Source organism: Centropristis striata, chromosome 12 (assembly GCF_030273125.1).
Source record: "Centropristis striata isolate RG_2023a ecotype Rhode Island chromosome 12, C.striata_1.0, whole genome shotgun sequence".
Lineage (NCBI taxonomy): Eukaryota > Metazoa > Chordata > Actinopteri > Perciformes > Serranidae > Centropristis > Centropristis striata.
The window spans coordinates 19,622,868-19,645,216 of NC_081528.1; the positions used below are offsets into that span (position 1 = coordinate 19,622,868).

General features: G+C 39.2%; 1 protein-coding gene across 3 annotated transcripts in view; it reads left to right on the top strand.

The window, feature by feature from the left end:
• Nucleotides 1-21,770, top strand: part of zgc:66433 (uncharacterized protein LOC321250 homolog) — a 77,448-nt gene extending 55,678 nt beyond the window's left edge. For 2 of the 3 annotated variants that reach the window (XM_059346202.1, XM_059346204.1), the window contains exons 5-16: nt 2,801-2,938; nt 3,039-3,098; nt 9,583-9,738; nt 9,830-9,923; nt 11,636-11,930; nt 12,021-12,576; nt 14,061-15,267; nt 16,289-16,392; nt 17,246-17,408; nt 17,551-17,669; nt 18,440-18,533; nt 21,046-21,770. In XM_059346202.1, the coding sequence (XP_059202185.1) occupies nt 2,801-2,938; nt 3,039-3,098; nt 9,583-9,738; nt 9,830-9,923; nt 11,636-11,930; nt 12,021-12,576; nt 14,061-15,267; nt 16,289-16,392; nt 17,246-17,408; nt 17,551-17,669; nt 18,440-18,533; nt 21,046-21,536 (3,477 nt within the window). In that variant the 3' untranslated portion in view covers nt 21,537-21,770. The remainder of the gene's footprint in view (nt 1-2,800; nt 2,939-3,038; nt 3,099-9,582; nt 9,739-9,829; nt 9,924-11,635; nt 11,931-12,020; nt 12,577-14,060; nt 15,268-16,288; nt 16,393-17,245; nt 17,409-17,550; nt 17,670-18,439; nt 18,534-21,045) is intronic. The other variant, XM_059346203.1, reaches the window with a different exon arrangement.
• Nucleotides 21,771-22,349: the final 579 nt, after the last annotated feature.

The window sequence follows — 22,349 nt, forward strand, 5'->3', positions numbered from 1 at the left end:
AATATATTAGAGGTGTGAATCATCAGAGGCCCCACGATACGATTTTATCCTGATACTTGAGTCACGATACGATATTATTGTGATTTTAAGCATTTTGCGATATGGTGAGTATTGCGATACAATATATTGTGGTTTAACTGCATTTTGTGTCCACAAAATTAAATTCAATCAAGAATTGTTTTGTCAAATAAGAGAAAATTCTAAGTCTATTCATCCCACTTTCTCCACAATGAGAGTCAAAGCCACAGACAAGCTTCACTGCTCTCAATTTTGTTGAATGAAACATAAAAAAAAGCCTAACTTTGCAGCGTTATTTCCACAACTTCCCAACACGATATCCTGACACATGGTGCCTTTAGATTCCTTAGATCTTCTAGTTTCATATGATACCTCCAGGTATCTCCTGTATGTTTTTAAAAGAGAAATGTGTTCTCTCTCCCAGGGCTGCAAGAACAAAAATGACATAATTTTGTTCTCGCAGCCCTGAGAGAGAGAACACATTTCTCTGTTCTTGCAGAGTATATATTAGCCTTTACTGTAACAATATTTAAATAATAACACGGAAAACAGCAGCAGTCGGTATCTTTGTGTCAAAGAAAAGCTGTGTTGTCCAGTGTTTGCTTTGAACCTGAGTCAATGAGACCTTGAGTGACTGTTACAGGGGAACACGTAACAGGCAGATAACAAGTCTGTTAGTTTGAGTTTCTGTGATACCTACCACACACACACACTCACAGAAACACACACACATAAGGCCTAAAAAACACACTGTTTCGCTTGAGTGCCAGCTGATTGTCCTCACAAGTCATTCTCTGTTAATCATACTCAATCTCAGGGATTTTCAGACTGTAAGATCAGTACATTTTTGTAAACACACATATGCATACTCAAACACATATTTTTACACACTCTCACTTCCTCCTGTGAGATCTACAAGTGTGGCCCTGTTTGGACATGGATACAAACAAGCCGGTCTCTGCAGGTTTTTAACAAGTCAAATTTAAGACTTTTTAAGACCATAATGAATACAATTTAAGACCCATTTCACATCCATACTGGCAAAAAAGTACAAAAGATATGGAGGAAATTTGGAGGCCAGAAATGACTGACAAAGTACAGCCTCATCTCAAAAAATTTGAATATCATAGAAAGTTTATTTATGTCAGTAATACAATTCATAAAGTGGAAATAACACATTATATAGATCCATTACACAGAGAATTAAACACTTCATGTCTTAACCCATTAAGGCCTAAAGCGCCTGGAAACGAATGCCTGGAAAACCTATGGGCGATTTTCAAATGACCCCCTAAAACCTGAAGTTTTTCTGGAAATTCAACACCTACTAAATAATAGATTTTTCAGCCTCTGTAGCAGATAAAAATGGAATTCAAAAAGTATTTGAGAGCTTATACCCGTGGCTTTCATACGAAGTTGAGTTTATTTGTCCAAACCTTCAATAAAGTTTTTTTTAAAAATCAACAAACTCAGCAAATGTTACATTTGTCTGAATAAAAATCCTATGCATAATACTAATACATGCCCATTAGCAAGATGCAAACATGATATGACCACTTGAAGAACAAGACATAGTTCTCATTAACCTACTGTAATAAAAAAAATGTTTTATCATAATAATAATAATAATAATAATAATAATAATAATAATAATAATAAATAATAATACATTTTATATATTGCACTTTTCAGGGTACTCAACGACGCATAAAGTAATATAAAACATAAACAGTCATGATTTCTTCATCATCACAATCAATTAGCCTATTATTATTACAATATAGGCCTATTATTAATAATATTATTATTATCTCCAGATGGCCACAAATCTGTCTGTTCTTTTGCGAAAATATGTTGTGTAAAAACATATTCCTCATCCATAAATGCCGGTCGATTGGTTCCGAGGGTTCAAAGTCCGGATCAGCAATTAAATCATCGGCGCTGTATTCATCAGATGGCTCCCGTCACTTACTGCTGAGCTTCCGTCATCTTCGTCTTCCGTCATGATTTCAAAGTTCTGGAAAAGTCCGATGTTGCATTGCAACACTCCCGCATGTATTCTGATTATGATTCTGATGCATTTCATTGGCCAAGAGACCGAAAATAGGTGGAAAAATGACGTACAAAATGACATATCCGCTGTCCCGGCCTTAATGCTAGAGTGACGCAACAGCGCTCCCAGCTTTAATGGTAGAAATGCGGTAATGCTTTCCCGGCGTCAATGGGTTAATTTATTTAATTTCTTCTAATTTTAATGATTATGGCTTACATTTAATGAAGACCTAAAATTCAGTGTCTCAAAAAAATGTAATATTACAAAAGACCAATTTTAAAAAGTATGTTTAATATGTCAATGTTGGCCTCTGAAAAGTATGTCATCTATATGACTCAATACTTGGTCGGGGCTGTTTGACTTGAACTACTGGAAATGGACTTTTCCAACATATTCTAATTTATTAAGATGCACCTGTATAGGAATTTATTCACAGCTAGAATTGTGACCGGGCTGCATAGGTACTTAGTTCTGTTTTCTAGTTATGTTATATCGTCCTCAAAAATTGAAACATTTAAAAGCAAGACTGAAGTTTATGCATTAGTTTTAAATAAAAGTAACATTGATACATTTTCAAGACCTTTCAATGTCGTATTTTAGACATTTTTTTGAAAATTTAAGAGAATTTTAGGCATTTTAAGGCCTTTAATTCAAATGATTGTTTTTTAGATGTTTAAGACTTTTTAAGACAACGTGGATACCCTAAACAAATGACTTTTTATTGTGCAGCTCCAGCTGAAGCAGGCCATCAGACTGGGCTCTCCTCCGTCCCTCATGTGTGTGAAGAGAACAGACGATGCTGGAACCATGTCCGAGGACGACGGCCTGCCCTGTAGTCCGCCTGAATACACAACACACACAGTCACGGTAAAAAAGAATCCTATTGAGTCATGTCCCAGTCTGAAGTCCAACTGAATGCTGTTTGAACACTGTGATTCTCATTCTTTCTCTTCTCTCTCCATGTCAGAATGAGACTCAGAGGAACAGCTCCATCAGTCTGGAGGGGATAGACAGTGATGATGATCAGGTAAACAAACACTCCTTTAACATTGTTGGAAGTCACTTTCAACATTGTAGGCCTTATGCCCAACTGATCAGCTTCACAGCTCCCTCTGGAGATGCTAAACAAAAATATGTTCATATATATGCGGTAGAGCTCCTCAAAACATGTAAACACACTGATGAGATACTTCACCCCAAAAATACATATTTTTCCTCTTACCTAAAGTTCTTTTTATCAATCTAGATTTTTAGTGAATATTTGTCATGTGACTGTTTATCATAAGCCCCTTTCATAGTGCTGTTTCACACCATGACATTGTCTTGCCTGCACTATGAATGTGCCCAAAGCAGGATGCCTGGATCAAGTGATCCCAACAATTTTCCTGACTTCCTCCAGAGGTAGTCATACAGGTGGAAAATTGCTGTGGCTGTTGGAAGCGGGACCACTATAAATTGGCCATCCCGGCTAGGTTTAATATTTGAAATCGTGTGTGACGCCTAACGCACACCTCCCACTTGGTCCTACAGTCATCGAATCATGTTCATCAGCTGCACAACGACTGCGGCCGCCGTCACTAACTGTGCAAAGCATCTGCCGCTTATTGTAAACAAACCGGCATTGCTAACTGTGCAACTGTGTCCTGTGCTTGTTGTAAACAAACAGAGGTCGCTAAGTGAACACATGCTGCTGCAACACATACACACTGTACTGCTGCAGAGCTAACTGTGTAGTCCCACTGTCGTCTCCCCCACTATCGTCTCCCCCCACTATTGTCTCCCCCCACTATTGTCTCCCCCCACTATTGTCTCCTCCCACTATCGTCTCCTCCCACTATCGTCTCCTCCCACTATTGTCTCCCCCCACTATTGTCTCCTCCCACTATCGTCTCCTCCCACTATCGTCTCCTCCCACTATTGTCTCCTCTTACTATCGTCTCCTCTAACTGTCGTCTCCTCCCAGTATCGTCTCCTCCCACTACCCTTCCACGTTCCAGGACGCACTATGAATGGGCACGAATATCATGCCATCGCAGGATCACTATGAACGCTCTAAGGCACAGATCTCTTCGGTAATATAGAGGGACATTTGTGGGACCGCACTATGAAAGGGCCTGTAGATGAATCAATTATGGTTTCCCAGTTGTGCTAGAGAAGAGCGTGGAATTTCACAGAATGCGGTTCGTGCAAATGGTTGCAAATTTTCGCAAGAATTAAAATGAGACATATAATAAAGTGAATTTAATATACATCTCAATTTGAAGCTTTGATTTGGTTACAGACAGACAAAGAAACCGAACCGAAAAACTTCTTGTCAAAGGTACATGGGGACAGAAGAACTTCAGCAATGTACTGCCGTGAAGAATTTAACGTTTTCTACAGTTAACACATTTAACTTCCACATTACAAAGCTACATGGCTGCCCTCAGGAACAAGAGTGAACCTCTAAACTCCAGTCAATGGTGCTACTGTAAAACAAACTTCCTTCATGTAGCACAGTGAGGGAATTCCCCGTGTCTAGCCTGACAGCTACTGAAGTCCTCTGCCTGTGTGATACAGCTTTGTAGAGAAACCTTCAGGCTGTGTGTCATTTCTCCTCATGTGACTATGACAGTGAAAACATCTCATGATCTTCCCAATCTAATCACTGAAACACAACTGACGTAAAAACTGACCTATTTTCCCCCACTCTTATCTGTCTGTTAACCCCTGTTCTTTACTTTTTTTTGTAATTCCACTTTTTATTTAGTTTTCATGTAAAAAAACAACAACAACAACAATAGAGTAGACAGCATTGGTATTATACATTACAGTGATATGTCTCCAGATTGATCGCAAGTGCGTTTCCAACCAAAAAATACATTTAGAAAAGGAAAAGAAAACAAGGAAATATAAGCCCAGAAGAGAATAATATTTCAGGCACCAAAGCAGCATATTTACTTCATCACGATACATTCACAGTACAATAGGCAACAAAATGGTCCCATGACTTTTTAAAGTTCTAATTTTTTATTATTAACTCTGACTAACATATGCTCATAAGACAGTATGGTCCAGCACTAAGGTCAAGCCACTGCCTGAACTTTGGGGGAAACTTAGTGATCACGTTAAATTTCAGGTCGATTATGGTGATCAGCTGTGAGCATATTTACGTGACAACAGCCCATCATAGTCGACCTTTTCCTGCTCCACTCTTGTTTGTAAGTTGAATGTGGAGCTAAACACAGAGCTGAGGGCAGTAAAATAGATGTCAGCCATAAATTGGAGCAATAAACTGGAACATGTGAATGTTGGGAAAGAGTGAAGGAAATTACAATCTATCCTCCGCTGTATCGAGAGAAAACTAATATTCACAGCATGGCAATTCACCCACAGGTATGGTGCATTCAATAGCACCGGAATGGGTATGGTGCATTCAATAGCATGGGACATATGAAAACTTACAGAGAAACAAGTCATTACTGAATGGAACTTGTTTCAATTAAGTTATCAAAACATTAACAGCAAAAACACTCTGGACTGTAAAGTAGTTCACTGCGTTATTTTATATTTTTCTACATTTCTTGTACTGTTGAGTAAAATTAGTTTTTATATTTTTCTATGTTCATCTAATTTAATTTGCTTTGTTATTTACTTTGTATTTTAGTAAAATATTGCACTAATCTCTAGTTTCTTTACTTTTCAGTACAGATGCTTTAAAACTGGCAGTTTAAAAACATTATGAAAAAATCTTGATAAGAATCAAGATCGGATGAAAGGAAAAACTATACCCTGATCTTTTTTTTTGCCATATTGCCTAGACCTGCGATAAGGTCACACTGATGCCATCAGCAGCTTTGTGTGGTGCCCTAACAGGCACAACATCGGACATTTAATTATTGTAATATTTAACCCTTTCCCCGTGTGGTCTATAACTTTTTCCCAGAATGGTTTTATCAGTTTACATTCCCAGAATGCATGTACAAATGTTCCCGTCTCTGTATGACATTTCCAACATAAGTTATTGGCCAACAAGCCCATCCTCTGTAGTTTAGGATTAGGATCTTTCTCCCTCTGTATCCTCTAATTGTCTTCTGACCTACTGTATGAGTGTTTGTGTTTCAGCCCATGTGACTTGAAACATCCCCAGCAGCACTGTCAGTTAAAACAATTCACTGCAAATTATAAGTACTCTTCAGCTGGACAGAGCCAATTCGTGATAAGGAAAATGTCCTAAAAAACCTCAGCTACCCATTTAGCTTTGCTGGCTATAATGTGGGTAACAGCACAGTCAGCAAAGTATGACAAATGAGCATTTAATGATAGTGCCGTTTTAGCAATTTCTGAAGGGTTTCAGGCCAGTCATTTTCCCACTGGAAAGAACCACAAATGGCCCGCTACAAAGACATGCAGACAAAAACCTGAAAATATCCCTTTTTAAAGTGCATTCCACACACAGGAATGTGGTCAAGGAGGACTGCAGGGACTCATGAGCTGCAGAGAATTCACGACAGACTTCATGGAGACAAAGAATGTTTGTTTGAGATTTTTATTTGATTATTTTCATCCTAAAATGGACTTAGATTTAGTTGCAGGGATAACAGACAGTGTGTCCATATCAGCCTAAAATCACTCCAGCACTTGGGTCTGACTTCATATCTATTCACTAGTGATGTGCCAATGAAGCCTCATGAACCATTTTCTTTATTTTCTGACTCCACTAGATGGAGCTCTCTGTTCAACCAAGAGCTAAAGCACACTCAATTACCATTGTTTTAGCCTTTTTCTATAAACCAACAGCTTCATCTAGTGGGCTCAGAATATAAAGAAAATGGTTCATGAGGCTTCATTGGCACATCACTACTATTTACTGTAAATAGAAGCAGTGCAGGCTTTATTTGTTGATATGTTGTTTTAACTCTGTGTACTAAAGCTGCACTAATTCATAATTTTATATCAACAATTTGCTGTGTTGACTGTAAAATCTGCTGTACATTATGAAGAAACCACAGAGAAACTTTCCTGTTTTAGCGTCTTTAAGCTTGTTGTTTTGGTTTCAACCACCGTCTTCACTGTTGTGGATTCACTCTCACTGCTCTCATCAGTGTGATTTTCAGTGAAAAAGCTCTGATAAAGCATTAGACCATATAAAAGAAATGGACATATCTTCTGGCTCTAAAAAGTAAAGCCAAAAGTGCCTTACTACTACATTTCATATAATGGCCAGCAGGGGGCGACTCCACTGGTTCAATACAGAATGATGTTAATGTTCGGTGTGTTAAAAATGTTTGGTTGTACTGAAAAGACTTTAAATAGTCAGCTGTCCAATTTTCCATTAAGTATGTTTAATTTAAGCTTTTTAAGCCAAATTTTGTGATTTTGTACAGCTCTGATTTATGATATCTGTGTCTGTCTCACTGTAAATAGCTGTCATGTGCTTTGTGTGTGTGTGTGTGTGTGTGTGTGTGTGTGTGTGTGTGTGTGTGTGTGTGTGTGTGTGTGTGTGTGTGTGTCTGTCTGTGTGTTTACGAGTGTTTATGTGTGTATCTGTTTGTCTGAGTGTTTATGTGTGTGTGGTTGTGTGTTTGGTTCTGCGTATGTGTGTATGGTTATGCGTGTTTGTTTGGTTGTGCATGTGTTTATGTGTTTATCTGTTTGTGTGTGTGTGTGTGTGTGTGTGTTTGTATGTGTGTGTGTGGTTGTGCATGTGTCTGTCTGTCTGTCTGTCTGTCTGTCTGTCTGTCTGTCTGTTTTTGTGTGTGTGTGTGTGTGTGTGTGTGTGTGTGTGTGTGTGACTGCTCTTCAACCTTAAATAGAAGTCTATTCCTTGACCTCTTCCTCACTGTCTCTTGGTCCTTGTCTCTGTTTTTATGACCTTCTTTTTTATTCTTCTGTCCATAATACAGTCCGTGTTATTCCACTGACCCACTCTGCATGTCTGTGTGTGTCTGTGTGTGCCTGTATCTGTGCGTTTGTGCAGAGTGCATTCCAATGGTTTCTCTGGCAGTCAGCTTGTCTGCTTGTAGTTATAGCGTTTCTGCCTCAACCCGCCTCTCTCTCTCTCTCTCACACACACACACACACACACACACACACACACACACACACACACACACACAGACCTGATAACTCCCTAAACAGAGATCTAGATGTAAACAAAGATCATATTCCTAACTGTCGCACTGTCTCTCAGTCTAGCTTTGAGCTTCAAAATCAGATTATAATGTGAGTCTTAAATAGTCTGTTCACCCAAATCATAATATCCTATGACCTCAATAGATTTGGTTTCATTTGCTGATGTTTAGAGGTATTAATCTCTGAAACTTCTGCCACAAACCAAACACAACACCAAGTCAGCAGGGTCGCTGTGTTTAACTTCCAAAAAACAGAATGAGTGAAAAACAATAACTTTAAGAAGAGGTTAAGAATCAGATATCTAGTCTTTGTACAGTTTGCAGCTGGAGATAGATTGCAGACAAAGCACGTTGTTTCAGTTACGCTTTTCACAGCATCCCAACTTGTTCATAATCATGGTTGTACAGTGGAGCAAAGGGAGGAGGTCTAGAGTTGCTGTTGACTTTTTCTCAGCAGAACATAGATCTCAATATAGAAATGTGTCACATAAAACTGTCACTGTACTCCTTTAGTTAGCCTGAGCATGTGTTGAGATGTCACACTGTGACTAATATTGAGTTTTTGGGTTGTTTTTGATACATTATTGGATGAGAAAAGGTAAAAACTCTAAGATGTTATGTTGATACAAGTGTAAATGTGTCAGAGGACAGAGAGGAATACATCTCTACTGGTGACAGAGTAAGTGTTGCAGATAAGGACTGCTAATATTTGTACAGCTGGGCTCTCTCGCTCTCTCTCTCTCTCTCTCTCTCTCTTGCTCTCTCGCCCCCTCTGTCTCCCTCTCTCTCGCTCTCTCTCTCCCTTTCTTTCTCCCTCTCTTGCCCTTTCTTTCTTTCTTTCTTTCTTTCTTTCTTTCTCTCTCTCGCTCTCGCTCTTCCTCTTTCTCTATCTCTCTCGCTCTCTCTTCCTCCTTCTCTCTCTCCCTCTCTCTCTGTCAATTTCAATTCAAATCATGAATATTAAAACAACTTTTTCCAAATATTTGGACAATACACAATAACAGAAACATATAAGAATCAATAAAACAAAATGGAAAATATATGTGAGACAAATCAATGACAAATATACAATTCATTAAGTAAAAATAGTAAATAAAGAGACAACAACAATATATGAATGTGTCAGCTGATATATTGTGTAGTAGAGGAGTGGATGTTTTCTATGTGTTGTGCTGGTTTTCTCTCTCTCTCTCTCTCTCTCTCTCTCTCTCTCTCTCTCTCTCTCTCTCTCTCTCTCTCTCTCTCTGTTAGTTCCCTCTGGTTTCTATATCTGCTGCCTTCATCAAATAAAGAACAGTCCAACTTTTTATCATAATCAACTTTGCCTGTGTTCTCAAATCCCTCTGGAGTGTTTCCCCTGTTGTTTTTTAGTGATATTTGGTTTCTGTCTGTTCCCAGTTGTCCTGCGCCACCTCCAGCAGAGCAGTGAGCCCCCTGGTGGTCCCGGGGGACTTCAGCCAGCCGGCCAGTCCCTTCGGCTGCCTGGATAACTCTGCTGCCAAACACAAGCTGGGCCTGAGACACAAAGCCTGCAACAGGAGGAAACCTGTGACTGTAAGACACGCACCAACATTAGCACAAACCCTGACAGATAGAACAAATAAAATGCAATGTTTGACTGTGGTGATGTCTGCTGTCCATGTAGAAGCTGGAGATGAAACCAGAGGGAGACTCTGTGGTGGAGGACACACTGAACTCATCCAGAACAGAAGCTTCAGAGCAACAGGAGACAAAAGAAGGTCAGCACAACCTTTCTTTTTCTTAAATCAATAACTCTGCATTAATTGAAATCACCGACTGCCCAGTGATTATGTGAAATTATTGAATTCAATTAAAATTAAGTTTACATTTTCTATTTGTGTGTGCAAATTAAATACTTAAAAATGCACAATTTCTTACAACATTAATGAAAGGAAAGTTTAATCTGAAATTTGTTTTTTGTTTTAACAATTGCATTTATATTACACATTTCTTATGTTTTTTCTATTTTATTTTTATTACTATTATATTGAAAATTTGACTCTTAACTATAATTTTGTCATACATTATGCACACAAAAATATGAAGAAGTATGAAAAAAAGTGGCAAATCTACTATGTAGCCTATTTTTTCTGACGTTTTTCATCATAAATCTGCTACTTTTTTCTCGTAGATTTGCCACTTTAATCTTATAATTCTGCTACTTATTTCTAATAGATTTGCCACTTTTTCATCTGATAAATCTGCTACTTTTTTTCTCAAAATATTCCCCCCTCCCCCGGGTCCGTATTGTTTTATTGTTTCATACTTGGCCCTAATACGCCATCGTACAAATCAGATAAGATGGTTAAATTATTTAATTGAACATTGACAGTCGTTACAGTTTAATCTTATACACAGGGTTTATTTGACGCCTCATCGTCTCTATAAGATAAGTAGTAACTACTCTGAATACTGCCCTAGGTGTAAGACTGAAACAGGATCCCTTCTCTGTTCTGGACGTGTAGATGTTTGGAGCAGTACTGGAGATCTAGCTTGGACAATGTTAAAGGAATTGTGGGGGTGGAAATCCCAGCCAATCCATGGCTGACACTATTGGGGGACCTGTCTGTTTTACCAGTTAATATAAGAGTCAACACTTGCTTCACCAGATTAGCCCTAATTGCAGCTAATAAATGTACAGCTATCAACTGGAAGAGTGAGGACCCCCTGGTGTTTCTTTGTGGCTTAAAGAGCTTTCATGATACCTGCCATCAGAAAAGATCATGTTTAATCTTAGGAAAAAACCATCAGTCTTTGATAAATGTTGGGGAGGATTTGTAACCTTTTTACATAATAGAGCTGCTCCTATAGGTGACGTTCATGGTCAGAATTGAAATAGAGCTTGATTCTTACCTAATATCTTAATACCTAATGTTAATTGTACTGATTCTGAAATGTCGTACTTTGTTTGAAAATTTCAATAAATAAATCGTTCAAAAAAGAAAAAACATTGACAGTCGTAGACTTCCATATTGTTGCTGCCTGTAGGTGAAGCCTCAATTTGACGCTCGTACCACTCTTCCCCGTATCCACATCCAATAAATCCACAGAGACCAGCCGGTAAATTTGAATGTTTACTCAGAAAAATGCAGGAAAAATACAAAATATAAAATGTCACAAAATGAAATAAAAATCGCGTCCTATACACGAAATTAGAAAAGTAGTGGATAGAGATAGAGGGAGGTCAAAAAACTATCGGGCTCCACTCCCCGCTTGTCCCGACTGACCACAAAACACATTACCTACCAAATTACCATTACCAAACACAAATATATCTATCCACATATATTGTAAATATCAAAACATGTACATATTGTAAATATTATTATTATTATTTCTTATGAATTTCAATTATTCTGTTAACAACAAAAAACTGCATTTAGGCTCCTACACTGCCACTGTAATGTATCAGGTTGACCTCTGACCCCAGTTGTAGATGGTGATGAGCTGCAACCAAAGGTGGAGAGGGAAGAAGAAGAAGAGGAAAAGGAAGATGAGGAGGTGGAGGAGGAGGAGCCACAGCTTTCCAGACGCTCCCTGTCAGGAGACGAGGAGGTCAGGGAGGAGGAGGAGGCAGAGGAGGAGTCTGAAGCTGAACAGGATGTTTCTCACCCGGACTCTTCCTCTGCTCCTGAGCCGTGTCTCTCAGGGGAGGACGCCCTTGACGCCCAGCCCCTGTCCTCCTCCAAACCCAGCTCCAGAGCCTCCTCTCTGGACAGTCCCAGGTGATTATCAGCATCATTTCCTCCTTGTTTTCTCCTCCCTCTCAGTCCTTTCTCCTTCTATCAATCTGACTCCTTCATATCTGCTTCCAGAGCCACACCAGAGCCCCCTGCTGCTCCCAGAGAGTACCTGCTGGACCCTCCAGGCACCTCCTACGGAGTGGAGGACAAGAGCGTTGAAAGCGACTTGGCACTGAGCGGAGAAGAAGAAGAAGATGGAGTCCAGGAGAACAGGGAGGAGGAGGAGAGCTCCTTCTTACAGGAGGTGCTGAGCTCCTTGAAGACTCCACTGGCGTCCTGCTCGCTCAGCATGAAGACTGAGGGCATGGTGCTGGAGATAGAGGAGGAGGAGGAGGAGGAGGTGGTGGTGGTGGAGGAGGAGAAGGAGGAAAGAGAAGAGGTCGAGATAGAGGAAGGAGAGGAGGTGAAGGAGGAGGAGGAGGAGGCAGAGGTAGAGGAGCCTGTTGGTGATCAGGCTGCTCCTGCTGCCTCCCTCTCGTCAGATCCCACCACAGAGGAAGAAGAAGCCACTTTGAGGGCTCCTTCTTCTGAAGATGCTGAAGAAGAGCAGAAAGTTGAGGAAGTAGAAGAAGAGGAAGCAGCGGAGGAGGAAGAAGAACGAGTGATAGAACAAGTCAGTCAACATGGTGTATGTATCTGTGATTTGTTTGTTAGTTTGTTTAGTTATTGAGGTTAAAAAACTGTGAAAAATCTTCTGTTTTGTACAGAATACGAGAACCTTCATCCCTAAACTCCTTATATACAGTCATGGAAAAAATGATAAGACCACCCTTGTTTTCTTCAATATCTTGTTAATTTGTTTAATTTTAATGTCTGGTACAACTAAAGGTACATTTGTTTGGACAAATATAATGATAACAACAAAAACAGCTGATAAGAGTTTAATTTAAGATATCTAGACATTTTCCATGATTTTCTTGTTAATGATTTTGATTGTTATCAAGAAAACCATGGAAAATGTCTAGATATCAGCTCTTAAATAAAACTCTTATCAGCTATTTTTTTTATCATCATATTTGTCCAAACAAATGTACCTTTAGTTGTACCAGGCATTAAAATGAACAAGAAATTGAAGAAAACAAGGCTGGTCTAATCATTTCTCTATGACTGTATATAATGATGTTCTGCTGGTGCTGTTGGAAATCAGCAGGCAAAATCATATTCAGTGGTGTCAGTTGTGGTATGAGGGGCTCAAAAAAAGTATTAGGTGCTCCAAAAAACCTGTTATGAGGTTTAATTTAAAAAAAAAAAAATTCTAATCACTTTAAATTGATCATGTTTTTTATGTTAAATCTCGACCTGTAAAGTAACTAAAGCTGTCAGCTAAATGTAGTGGAGTAAAAAGTACAATATTTGCCTCAAAATGTAGTGGAGAAGATGTATAAAGTTACATAAAATGGAAATACTCAAATGTACTTAGTTACATTCCACCACTGCAAACAGGGTCAGGGAACATTTTAATGCATGATGAATACTTTTCACAGTGTGGTATTAGTACTTTTACTTTAATGAAGGATCTGAAAACTTCTTCCACCACTGGAGACAGTCAAGTAGGAGTGAAAAATTAGGTTATACTGAGATTTTTCACTGAAAAAAGCTGCCTGCCTGCTAGAATCTTTCTAAAACCACTTCTACATGCCACTGAAAAACAAATGTGTTTGTATATGTCAGTCTACCTTGCAGCTCAGTTTGCATGCATTTGATAAAATTTGCATATAAAGCTGCACCTCAATAAATAAGAATATCATAGAAAGTTTATTTATGTAAGTAATTCAATTAAAAAAGTGGAAATAACACATTATATAGATCCATTACACACAGAATGAAACATTTCATGTCTTTATTTATTGTTTCTTCTCATCATAATGATCATGGCCTACATTTAATGAAGACCTAAAACTCAGTGTTTAAATATTGCAAACCAATTTTAAGTTTATTTTATGTTTAATATGGAAATGTTGGCCTCTGAAAAGTATGTCCATCTATATGACTATATAGACGTATATGAACTATTTGACTTAAACTACTGGAAATTGACTTTTCATCATATTCTAATATACTGAGATGCACCTGTAAACTTGTATTGTATTTTTTCTCTCCTTTACATTCCAGCAAGAAGAAGAAGAGGAGAAAGAAGTGGAAGAGGAAGTCACCCACCAGGAACAAATTGATGTGCCTGCAGAAAACACTGTCCAGGCAGAGGAAGAGAGGAGAGAAGAAGAGAGAGAGGGAGAGGATGAGGCCATAGAGCTGGAGAAAGAGCCAGAGGTGGAGGAGGAGGGACGGGAGAAGAGTGAAGAGGAGGATGGAGAGAAAGAGAGAGTAGAGGAGGCAGAGGAGGCGGTAGAAGAGGAGAGAGATGATGCAGAAGAGATGACGGAGATGTTTCCTGATGCAGGAGAGGAAGAAGTGGCCGTGCAGGAGGAAGAGGAGGCTGGAGATGACACACGTGAGGATGAAGCAGAGCTGGATCATCAGGTATGTGCTACAGTGCATGAGAGTCAAGCAGGCTTCAATCAGAGCTTTGAAGACAAGAGGGAAGATGGAGAAGAGAAGGTGGAGGATGACGTAGAGATGGAGCACACAGAAGAGAAATCAGAGCAAGAGGAAGAGAGTAAAGCAGATCTGCAGCAGGAATGTGTGGAAACAGCCAAACCAGACATGAATCAAGTGGAAAAAGATCCAAGTGAAGCCACAGAACAAGCTCCTGTTTCTTCCAAGCCGCCTTCTTTGTCTCTTCCAGAGTCACACGATGAGACTCAGGCACGAGAGAGTGGAACCATCACTCCCAGTAAGACCAGCTTCATCCACATCAACCTGCTCTCTCCGAGCTCAGAGAAAGCCACGCCTTTCTTTCAACAGTCCCCAACCGCTGCACACCCCAAAGAAAGTGAGACAGAGCAAAAAACAGCATCAGCAGAGGAAGAACCAGCTGAGGAGACGGTAGAAGAAGAAGAAGATGCTACAGCTGCTGTCTCGGTAAAAGAAGAGGACAACAAGCCGTCCGCTGGCTCAGATCAGAGCAAAGCCCGCTTCACCATCGCTGCAGCCTGGCAGAGGTCTCTGTCTGCCGGGGATGGAGAAGTTGGTTCCACCCCTCCCTCCTCTCCGTCTGCCTGCATCTCAACTACTTCGTCGGGCCCTGTTGAAGTGGAAGCGGAGGCTGAGAAGGATCCGGAGGTGAAAGCAGAGCCGGCGAGTCCAGCAGCTAAGGTTGAAGTGGTGATGAGCCCTGGGAAAGTGAGGAACGCAGGGACGAGCTCTCCCACATCACCACCATCCATCAGAGCTCTGAGCTCACCTGCTGCCAGCACAGAAGGTAAGAACGTCCACCATGTCCAGGGGAGAGGACTGTTGTAGATTGCTTGACTTTAGGACACTTGAGGCGTGAGGACTTTTTGGAAAGCGGCGGAGTGTTTTGGCTCCGCCCACTAGTTAGTTCCTCTCAGCCTCTGTTCCAATACAGGTACTTTTGTACACTGCAAAAAAGGTGTGTCTAAAAACCAGATAAAAACACTAAATCTGAGGGAAATGATCTTGCTGCATGGACAGATATTAAAATGGACAGAAGATTTCTTAAATTAAGATTATTAAATCTAGAAATAAGCATGTTAAATGCTGAAAATAAGAAATTAACTCTTAAAAGAATATAAATGATGTAACACTTTTTTTTATCTTGGTAAGAAACAAATAATTGTCAGTGCACTCTGCTCGGGCCAGTTCACCACTGCTTGCAGCTTTAATTTATCTTGTGTTAAGAGTAACAGTAGTAGTAATATTTCTGACCAAACCAACCTTATTATTGACAAAAATAGAATTATTAATTTTTATAACATTTTTTTTGTGTTATACAGTCATGGAAAAAAATATTAGACCATTTTTCTCTTCAATTTCTTGTTTATTTTAATGTCTGGTACAACTAAAGGTACATTTGTTAGGGCAAATATAATGATAACAATAAAAATAGCTCATAAGAGTTTAAGTTAAGAGCTGATATCTAGACATTTTCCATGGTTTTCTTGATAATGATTTTGGTTATTATCAAGAAAACCTTTAGTTAAAATGAAATTGAAGAAAACAAGGATGGTCTAATATTTTTTTCCATGACTGTACATTTGGGTGATACATTGGGAACCACTGAAGCGGTGCATGTTGATGTGATAAGGCTGTGGGGCCTCTCAGACCAAAAATGTTGGGAACCAAGCAGTATTATTTTCAGACATGTTTTCTCTTTGCTCTACAATGACAGTAGTTTGCTCTCAGTCACATGAGGTAAGCTTTCTGTAGGAGTTAAAATCAAGTGAAACCACAGACCAACTTCTCCTCCCTCCACCCTACAGAGAGCTCCGTGGTAGCGGAGGGAAACCCCGAAAATCCGTTTGGAGTTCGGCTGAGGAAAACTTCAACTCTGCAGCGCTTCAGCTTGGAGGAAGAAACCACAGAGGTGAGCCCCTTCATATATGAAACATCTCGAAGCAACACACTGTTTCAAGCAGTTTTCTGGAATCTTAAATTCTCAAAAACCTTTGGAACAGATTGCATAGTTCAGATTTAGGGAAATAATTAATTATTTGCTGTGGATGGGGGGAACTTTTCATTATCCCAGTAAAGACTAGAGGCTAGGGCTGGGCGACACCGACCAAAAGTCATGTCTCGATATATTTAGGCTGAATATCGATGTATATGATATCTATTCCCATATATTTATCGCAAAGTGAAAGCAAATGTTCAGTCAAAGGCAAATATGACATGTCACAAGTAGTTTTATTGAAACCGTTTATTGAAGTGAACATAAATACATAAAAACAGGAGTACCTTTTTTTTTTTTTTTTTTTAATCAAAGCCCCATAAAGTGCACATTTAAATTTAAAAAATCCTAAATAATAACAGCCTATGAAATAAAATAGGCTGGTCTTTTTCTGAAATAAATATATTTATATGAGAAAAAAAAAAACATTATTAAAAATAATAAAATAAAAAAATAACTAAATATGACAAACAATAGTAAGGACAGCATTTATATATATATATATATATATATATATATATATATATAAAAAAAAACTATATCGATAATATCACATTTAATAATATATCGATATATTTTTTGTATGGATATATCTCCCAGCCCTAGTGGAGGCACACCCATGTGCTTTTAATGGGCATCCTTAAATAATCAGTAAACATCAACAAGAGTGTTGTTTATCGCTTGTTCCTGCTGCCCTCTAGTGGACAAAAAAAAACAATTAATGCTGTTTTTTTTGTATTTAATTTTGTAATTATCTTCTATTATTCAGCCTACCACCGAGCCTCCAGCTCAGCCAACCAGCTGTAAAGTCGACTCACCGCAGCCAATCAGCATGAAGCCCTCCATAAGTCAGCCAATCAGCAACAAGCCTGCCCTCCCTAAGAAACCTGACGTACACGGAGACGGTGGAGGGAAAACCAAGCGCATGTCAGGTGTGTATTCACACATAAAAACATTTTCTTATTCTACCACTTAGTGCACACTGCTTGTGTAATTGCCCAAAACTTGAGCTGACCAGCCTCCAGATGAGTCAGCCTGTGGTGTAACAGTGTGTCTGCTGTGTTATTGATGCAGACCCAGCTGCAGCTCGTGCTGTTTCTCCTGGATCAGGTTCTCCCAGCTGGATCTCTGTAGCCAAACAGAAACAGAAGATCTATAAAGAAAACTCACTGGATGAGATTACTGTCAGGAAGGTAAGCTCTGTCTGTCTGTCTGTCTGTCTGTCTGTCTGTCTGTCTGTCTGTCTGTCTGTGTTGTGTCCAGGTGTGTGTGTCTGCATGTGTGTGTGTGTGTGTGTGTGTGTGTGTGTTTGTTGTGTCTGCGTGTGTGTCTGTGGGTGGGTGTGTCTGTCTGTCTGTCTGTCTGTCTGTCTGTGTCTGTGTTGTGTCGTGTCCAAGTGTGTCTGTGTGTTTGTTGTGTCTATGTGTGCGTGTACGTGTGGCTGTGTGTGGCTGTGTGTGGCTGTGTGTGTCTGTGTGTGTGTGTGTCGTGTGTGCGTGTGCGTGTGGCTGTGTGTGGCTGTGTGTGTGTGTGTGTGTGTGTGTGTGTGTGTGTGTGTCATGTAAAACCATTATATTTTATATGTCGGTCTTTCCAATGTACGTAAAAAAAGCTTTAACATGCATTTTTTGTGAAAAACAAGTGAATTCTCCTCATTGAACTATGATCTGTGAGAGGTAAAGAACACCATTGCAGTTATTGGAGTTACTAAAGAAATATAAACAATGTTTATTGGGATTTTTTGGTTTTGTGACACTGCTCCGGGTCAAATTAACCCACAAACATTCTTGCTGGAGGGTTAAGTAACTACTTGTATTGCTAGAGTCTGATCTGCACATGACCAGTGTGTTAGTTCCAGTCCAGTACGCTGCTGATGGAGTCGACTCAGCTGACGTGATGTTTAGGTTTGGTTCTCCAGTGGTCCAAAAAAATACAATGTTCAATTCTGCTCTCTTGTCATCAGGAGGAACAAGAGAGGAAGAGTTCACTGCCAATGTACGTCAGCTCAGCTGTGAGCAGGGAGCACGGCAACAAAGCAGCTGAGTCCACCGGCAAAGGTCAGAACACTCACTCACACACACACACACACACACACACACACACCAAGGTTATAATAGTTTTTTAAAAAAGGTTTTAATTTTTTGGAAATGCTTAGTTTTAGTTTAGTTTTTATTAGTTTTAGTGTTAGTTTTAGTTTTTTTGTAATGGGGTATGAAAAAAGTTGACAAAGACGAAAACGAAGGACATTTTCACTATAATTTTAGTTAGTTTTAGTTAGTTTTGCAACCACACAATACAGTTTCAGTTAGTTATCGTTTTTCAAAAAACTCATTTTTATTTTTATTTCAGTTAACAATTTTTTTTTTTTAATTCTAGTTTTCGTTAGTTTGTTAGTTTTCGTTAACTATAATAACCTTGACACACTCACACACACACACACACACAATCATTTGAAAGTACAAAACACATTGTACTGCCAAAATCCATTTACAATTATACATCAGTTGCAGCAGACTTTATTTTGTGAATTTGAGTGTAATTGAAATTTTGAATGATCCTGAACTCCTGTTATGACCTAAATGTGTGATTTGAGTTCACAAAACTCCACTTTTCTACTATTTCGTCTGCACATGTTGCAGGACAGTAAAGCTAATACAATCCTGACCTCATCTGGACAAACTGTGCTACTGCAACAGCTGACTACAGTTCAGTTCATACTTTACCCTCCGTGTTCCCTGACGCACTCAGACATGACTGATAAAGATAATCATTTAACAGAATAATAATCCAGATTCTTCTTAATTGCTGAGGAAAGTAGTGAAGGTAAATTATATATGCATACACTACACAGTAAAGTTTGTGGTCACTTAGAAATGTCCTTATTTTGGAAAGAACTTTTTTTAAAATTAAAATAACAGACAAACAGTTGAGACATTGTTAATGTGGTAAATTACTATTAAAGCTGGAAACGGCTTTTCTTCTGAAATAGATTTATAAACTATAGTATGACTTTTTATTGACGGGGTCATTTTTGGAGATCCCATAATATGTTTTTTTTTTGTTATTTCTGGCCATAATCTGCTCAAATATGTACCAACATATTATAATAAGACCATTTTAAGCATTTTAAGGCATTTTAAAATTGGACCATTTTTAACAAAAATCAACATAAGACTTTTTGTTAAGGGGGTCATTTTTGGACATCCCATAATATGGTGTTTTTTCATTATTTTTGAACAAACTATACTATCAACAGAGAATAACTGACCCATTTCTATCATTTTTTGGCATTTTAAAATTTTACCATTTTTGACAAAAATCTACATGCAAGGGTCATTTTTATAGATCCCATAATATGTTCTTTTTCCTTCTATTTCTGGCCATAATCTGCTCTAATATGTACCAACATACTATCATAAAGCCATTTAAAGAATTTTTAGGCATTTTAAAATTTGACCCTTTTTTGACAAAAATCCTTTTTACTATATTTTTGATTCATTTTGTAACTCATTTCATTAATAAAACAGTTTGTTTTTGCGGAAAACAACACAGACTAGTGACCCCAAACTTTTGGAAAAATAAACCACATATTCTAAAAACTCAGATCACCAGATCACTGAACTGTTGTGTTTCACATAATATGACTGCTCCTCACTCTGCTGTGTTATTACTCCAAAAACAATTATGATACTAGTGCAGCTGATATATTCTTAATTGCCTAATCTGATACAGTTTCCTCTGTATTTATTATACATTTGTGTATAAATCCTGAGAGGCAAGTGCTAAAAATATTCTGTTGATCCATGTTGTAAGTCAGGATAATCTTTTTAAGTTTCTTGATTTAAAATCTTTAAATAGGTAGGGTTTTTTCACCTGTTAAGAAACAAAATGATCCAGTCAAGACTTTTTCCACCTGATGAAAAAAAATTAAGAACCATATATCAATTACAATTACTAGTGATGTGTCAATGAGGCCTCATGAACCATTTTCTTTATTTTCTGAGCCCACTAGATGGCACTCTTGGTTAATAGAAAAAGGCTCAAGCAATGGTAATTGAGTGTGCTTTAGCTCTTTGTTGAACAGAGAGCTCCATCTAGTGCCCAAACGCTCAGCTCCTTTAAATCAGGACTAAAAACACTATTGTTTACTGCAGCGTACTCTTAACTTTAACACTTATCTGCTCTACTCTACTGCCCTTACTTTTTAACTACGCAATGTTTGACTTGTGCTTTTTATTATTTTATCTCTTTTCTTATCCTGCTGTATCTTATTTTATCTTATTTGTATTTTTATTTCCATTTCCCTGTTTTAATTGACTGTTTTTACTGTTTTCAATTGTGTCTTGCTGTTTTTAATGTGTATGTAAAGCACTTTGAATTACCTTGTGTTGAACTGTGCTATACAAATAAACTTGCCTTGCCTTGCCTAGTGGGCACAGAAAATGGTTCATGAGGCTTCAGTGGCACATCACTAACAATCACCATTTTTTCTGACTTGGCACTGACTTGGGCTTTCTTATTCCTCTGACTCTTTTAATTTGGGCATTTGTCTCTTGTTTTTTCTTCCAGTGAGTCCGCTGGAGACCAGTAAGCCTTCAGCGTCTGTAGAAAAGGAGACCAGGAGAGCTCTCTCTCCTCCAACTCCGGTACCACCTCAGCCTCCTAAGTCCCAGTCGCTGCCCTGTCCTGTCCCTCCAAAACCCCACCTCCCCGCTGCCACCGCCAAACCCCCAGCCCAACCTCACGCACCCCAACGATCCCTCTCACCCCCCGTTTCCCAAAAATCCCCCTCTTGCACAAGCCCGCCTCCTCCCTCCAAAACTGCAGAGTCATCTAAGGCACCCCAGACCCAGAGCACGACACTTACCTCCCCTCCTATTTCATCGAGAACCGCCGCCCCAGAGAAGTCCGGTTCGAGAGCTGCGGGAGTTCCCGGCCCGACCCCGGCCTCCCAGCGGGGCCTGCCTCCACAAGCGTTGCCCCAGGATGAGCCTCCCTGGATGGCCCTGGCCAAGAAGAAGGCCAAAGCCTGGAGCGAGATGCCCCAGATCGTCCAGTGACGGGCACAGCTTTCAGTCATGTACAGAGGCCCGGGCGGGTCGGATCTGAAAGGGGTCTGGATGGACCAAAATGCATTTGCACACAAAGAGTTGTTTGTCGTTTTCTATCTTTCTGGCTTACGTCTTCAGATTGGTCCAAACCCTCCAATCACAGCTAAAGACGCTTTAACTCCTTCTTTCTATATGTTGTACATTCATGTTTTCTAAATGAGAGGATAGGACCCCAAACATTAATACGTCTGACTTGAAGTGGATCCATATTTTTTTTTAGTCTTTTAGTATGTTAAAATGTGCCTGAATGAGAGGAAATACCTGCAGTCTCACAGCAGAAAATCTACATTTTTATCTCAAATAACTCCACCCGATGTCACAAAATATTTCAGGGAAGACAGAATTATTTTATTAAGAGGAATTTTTATTCACACAACGTTGGTTCAAACTAATGATAAAGAGATGAAGACAAAAGTCTTTCTGTCTGTCTGTCTGTCTGTGTGTGTGTGTGTGTGTGTGTGTGTGTGTGTGTGTGTGTGTGTTTATTTTAAGGCAGTGATACATGCTCACATCTGAGGAATGTGGAAAATATTGTGATCAGAGCGTAAAATGGGATAAGATCCAAGAAAGCTGAATAAGAATTTTCTGGTCATGAGTTTTGGTTGAAATGTGCTGATCCACACCCTCAGTCTGCTGTCTGTCTATCAGCTTCTTTAGACTATTATACTTCTTGTAACACGATCCACTGACACTAAACTAATGTTTGTTGTGTTAGCGAGTGCAGAGTGTGTCCAACATGTTCCAGGTTGTCAATGTAAATTA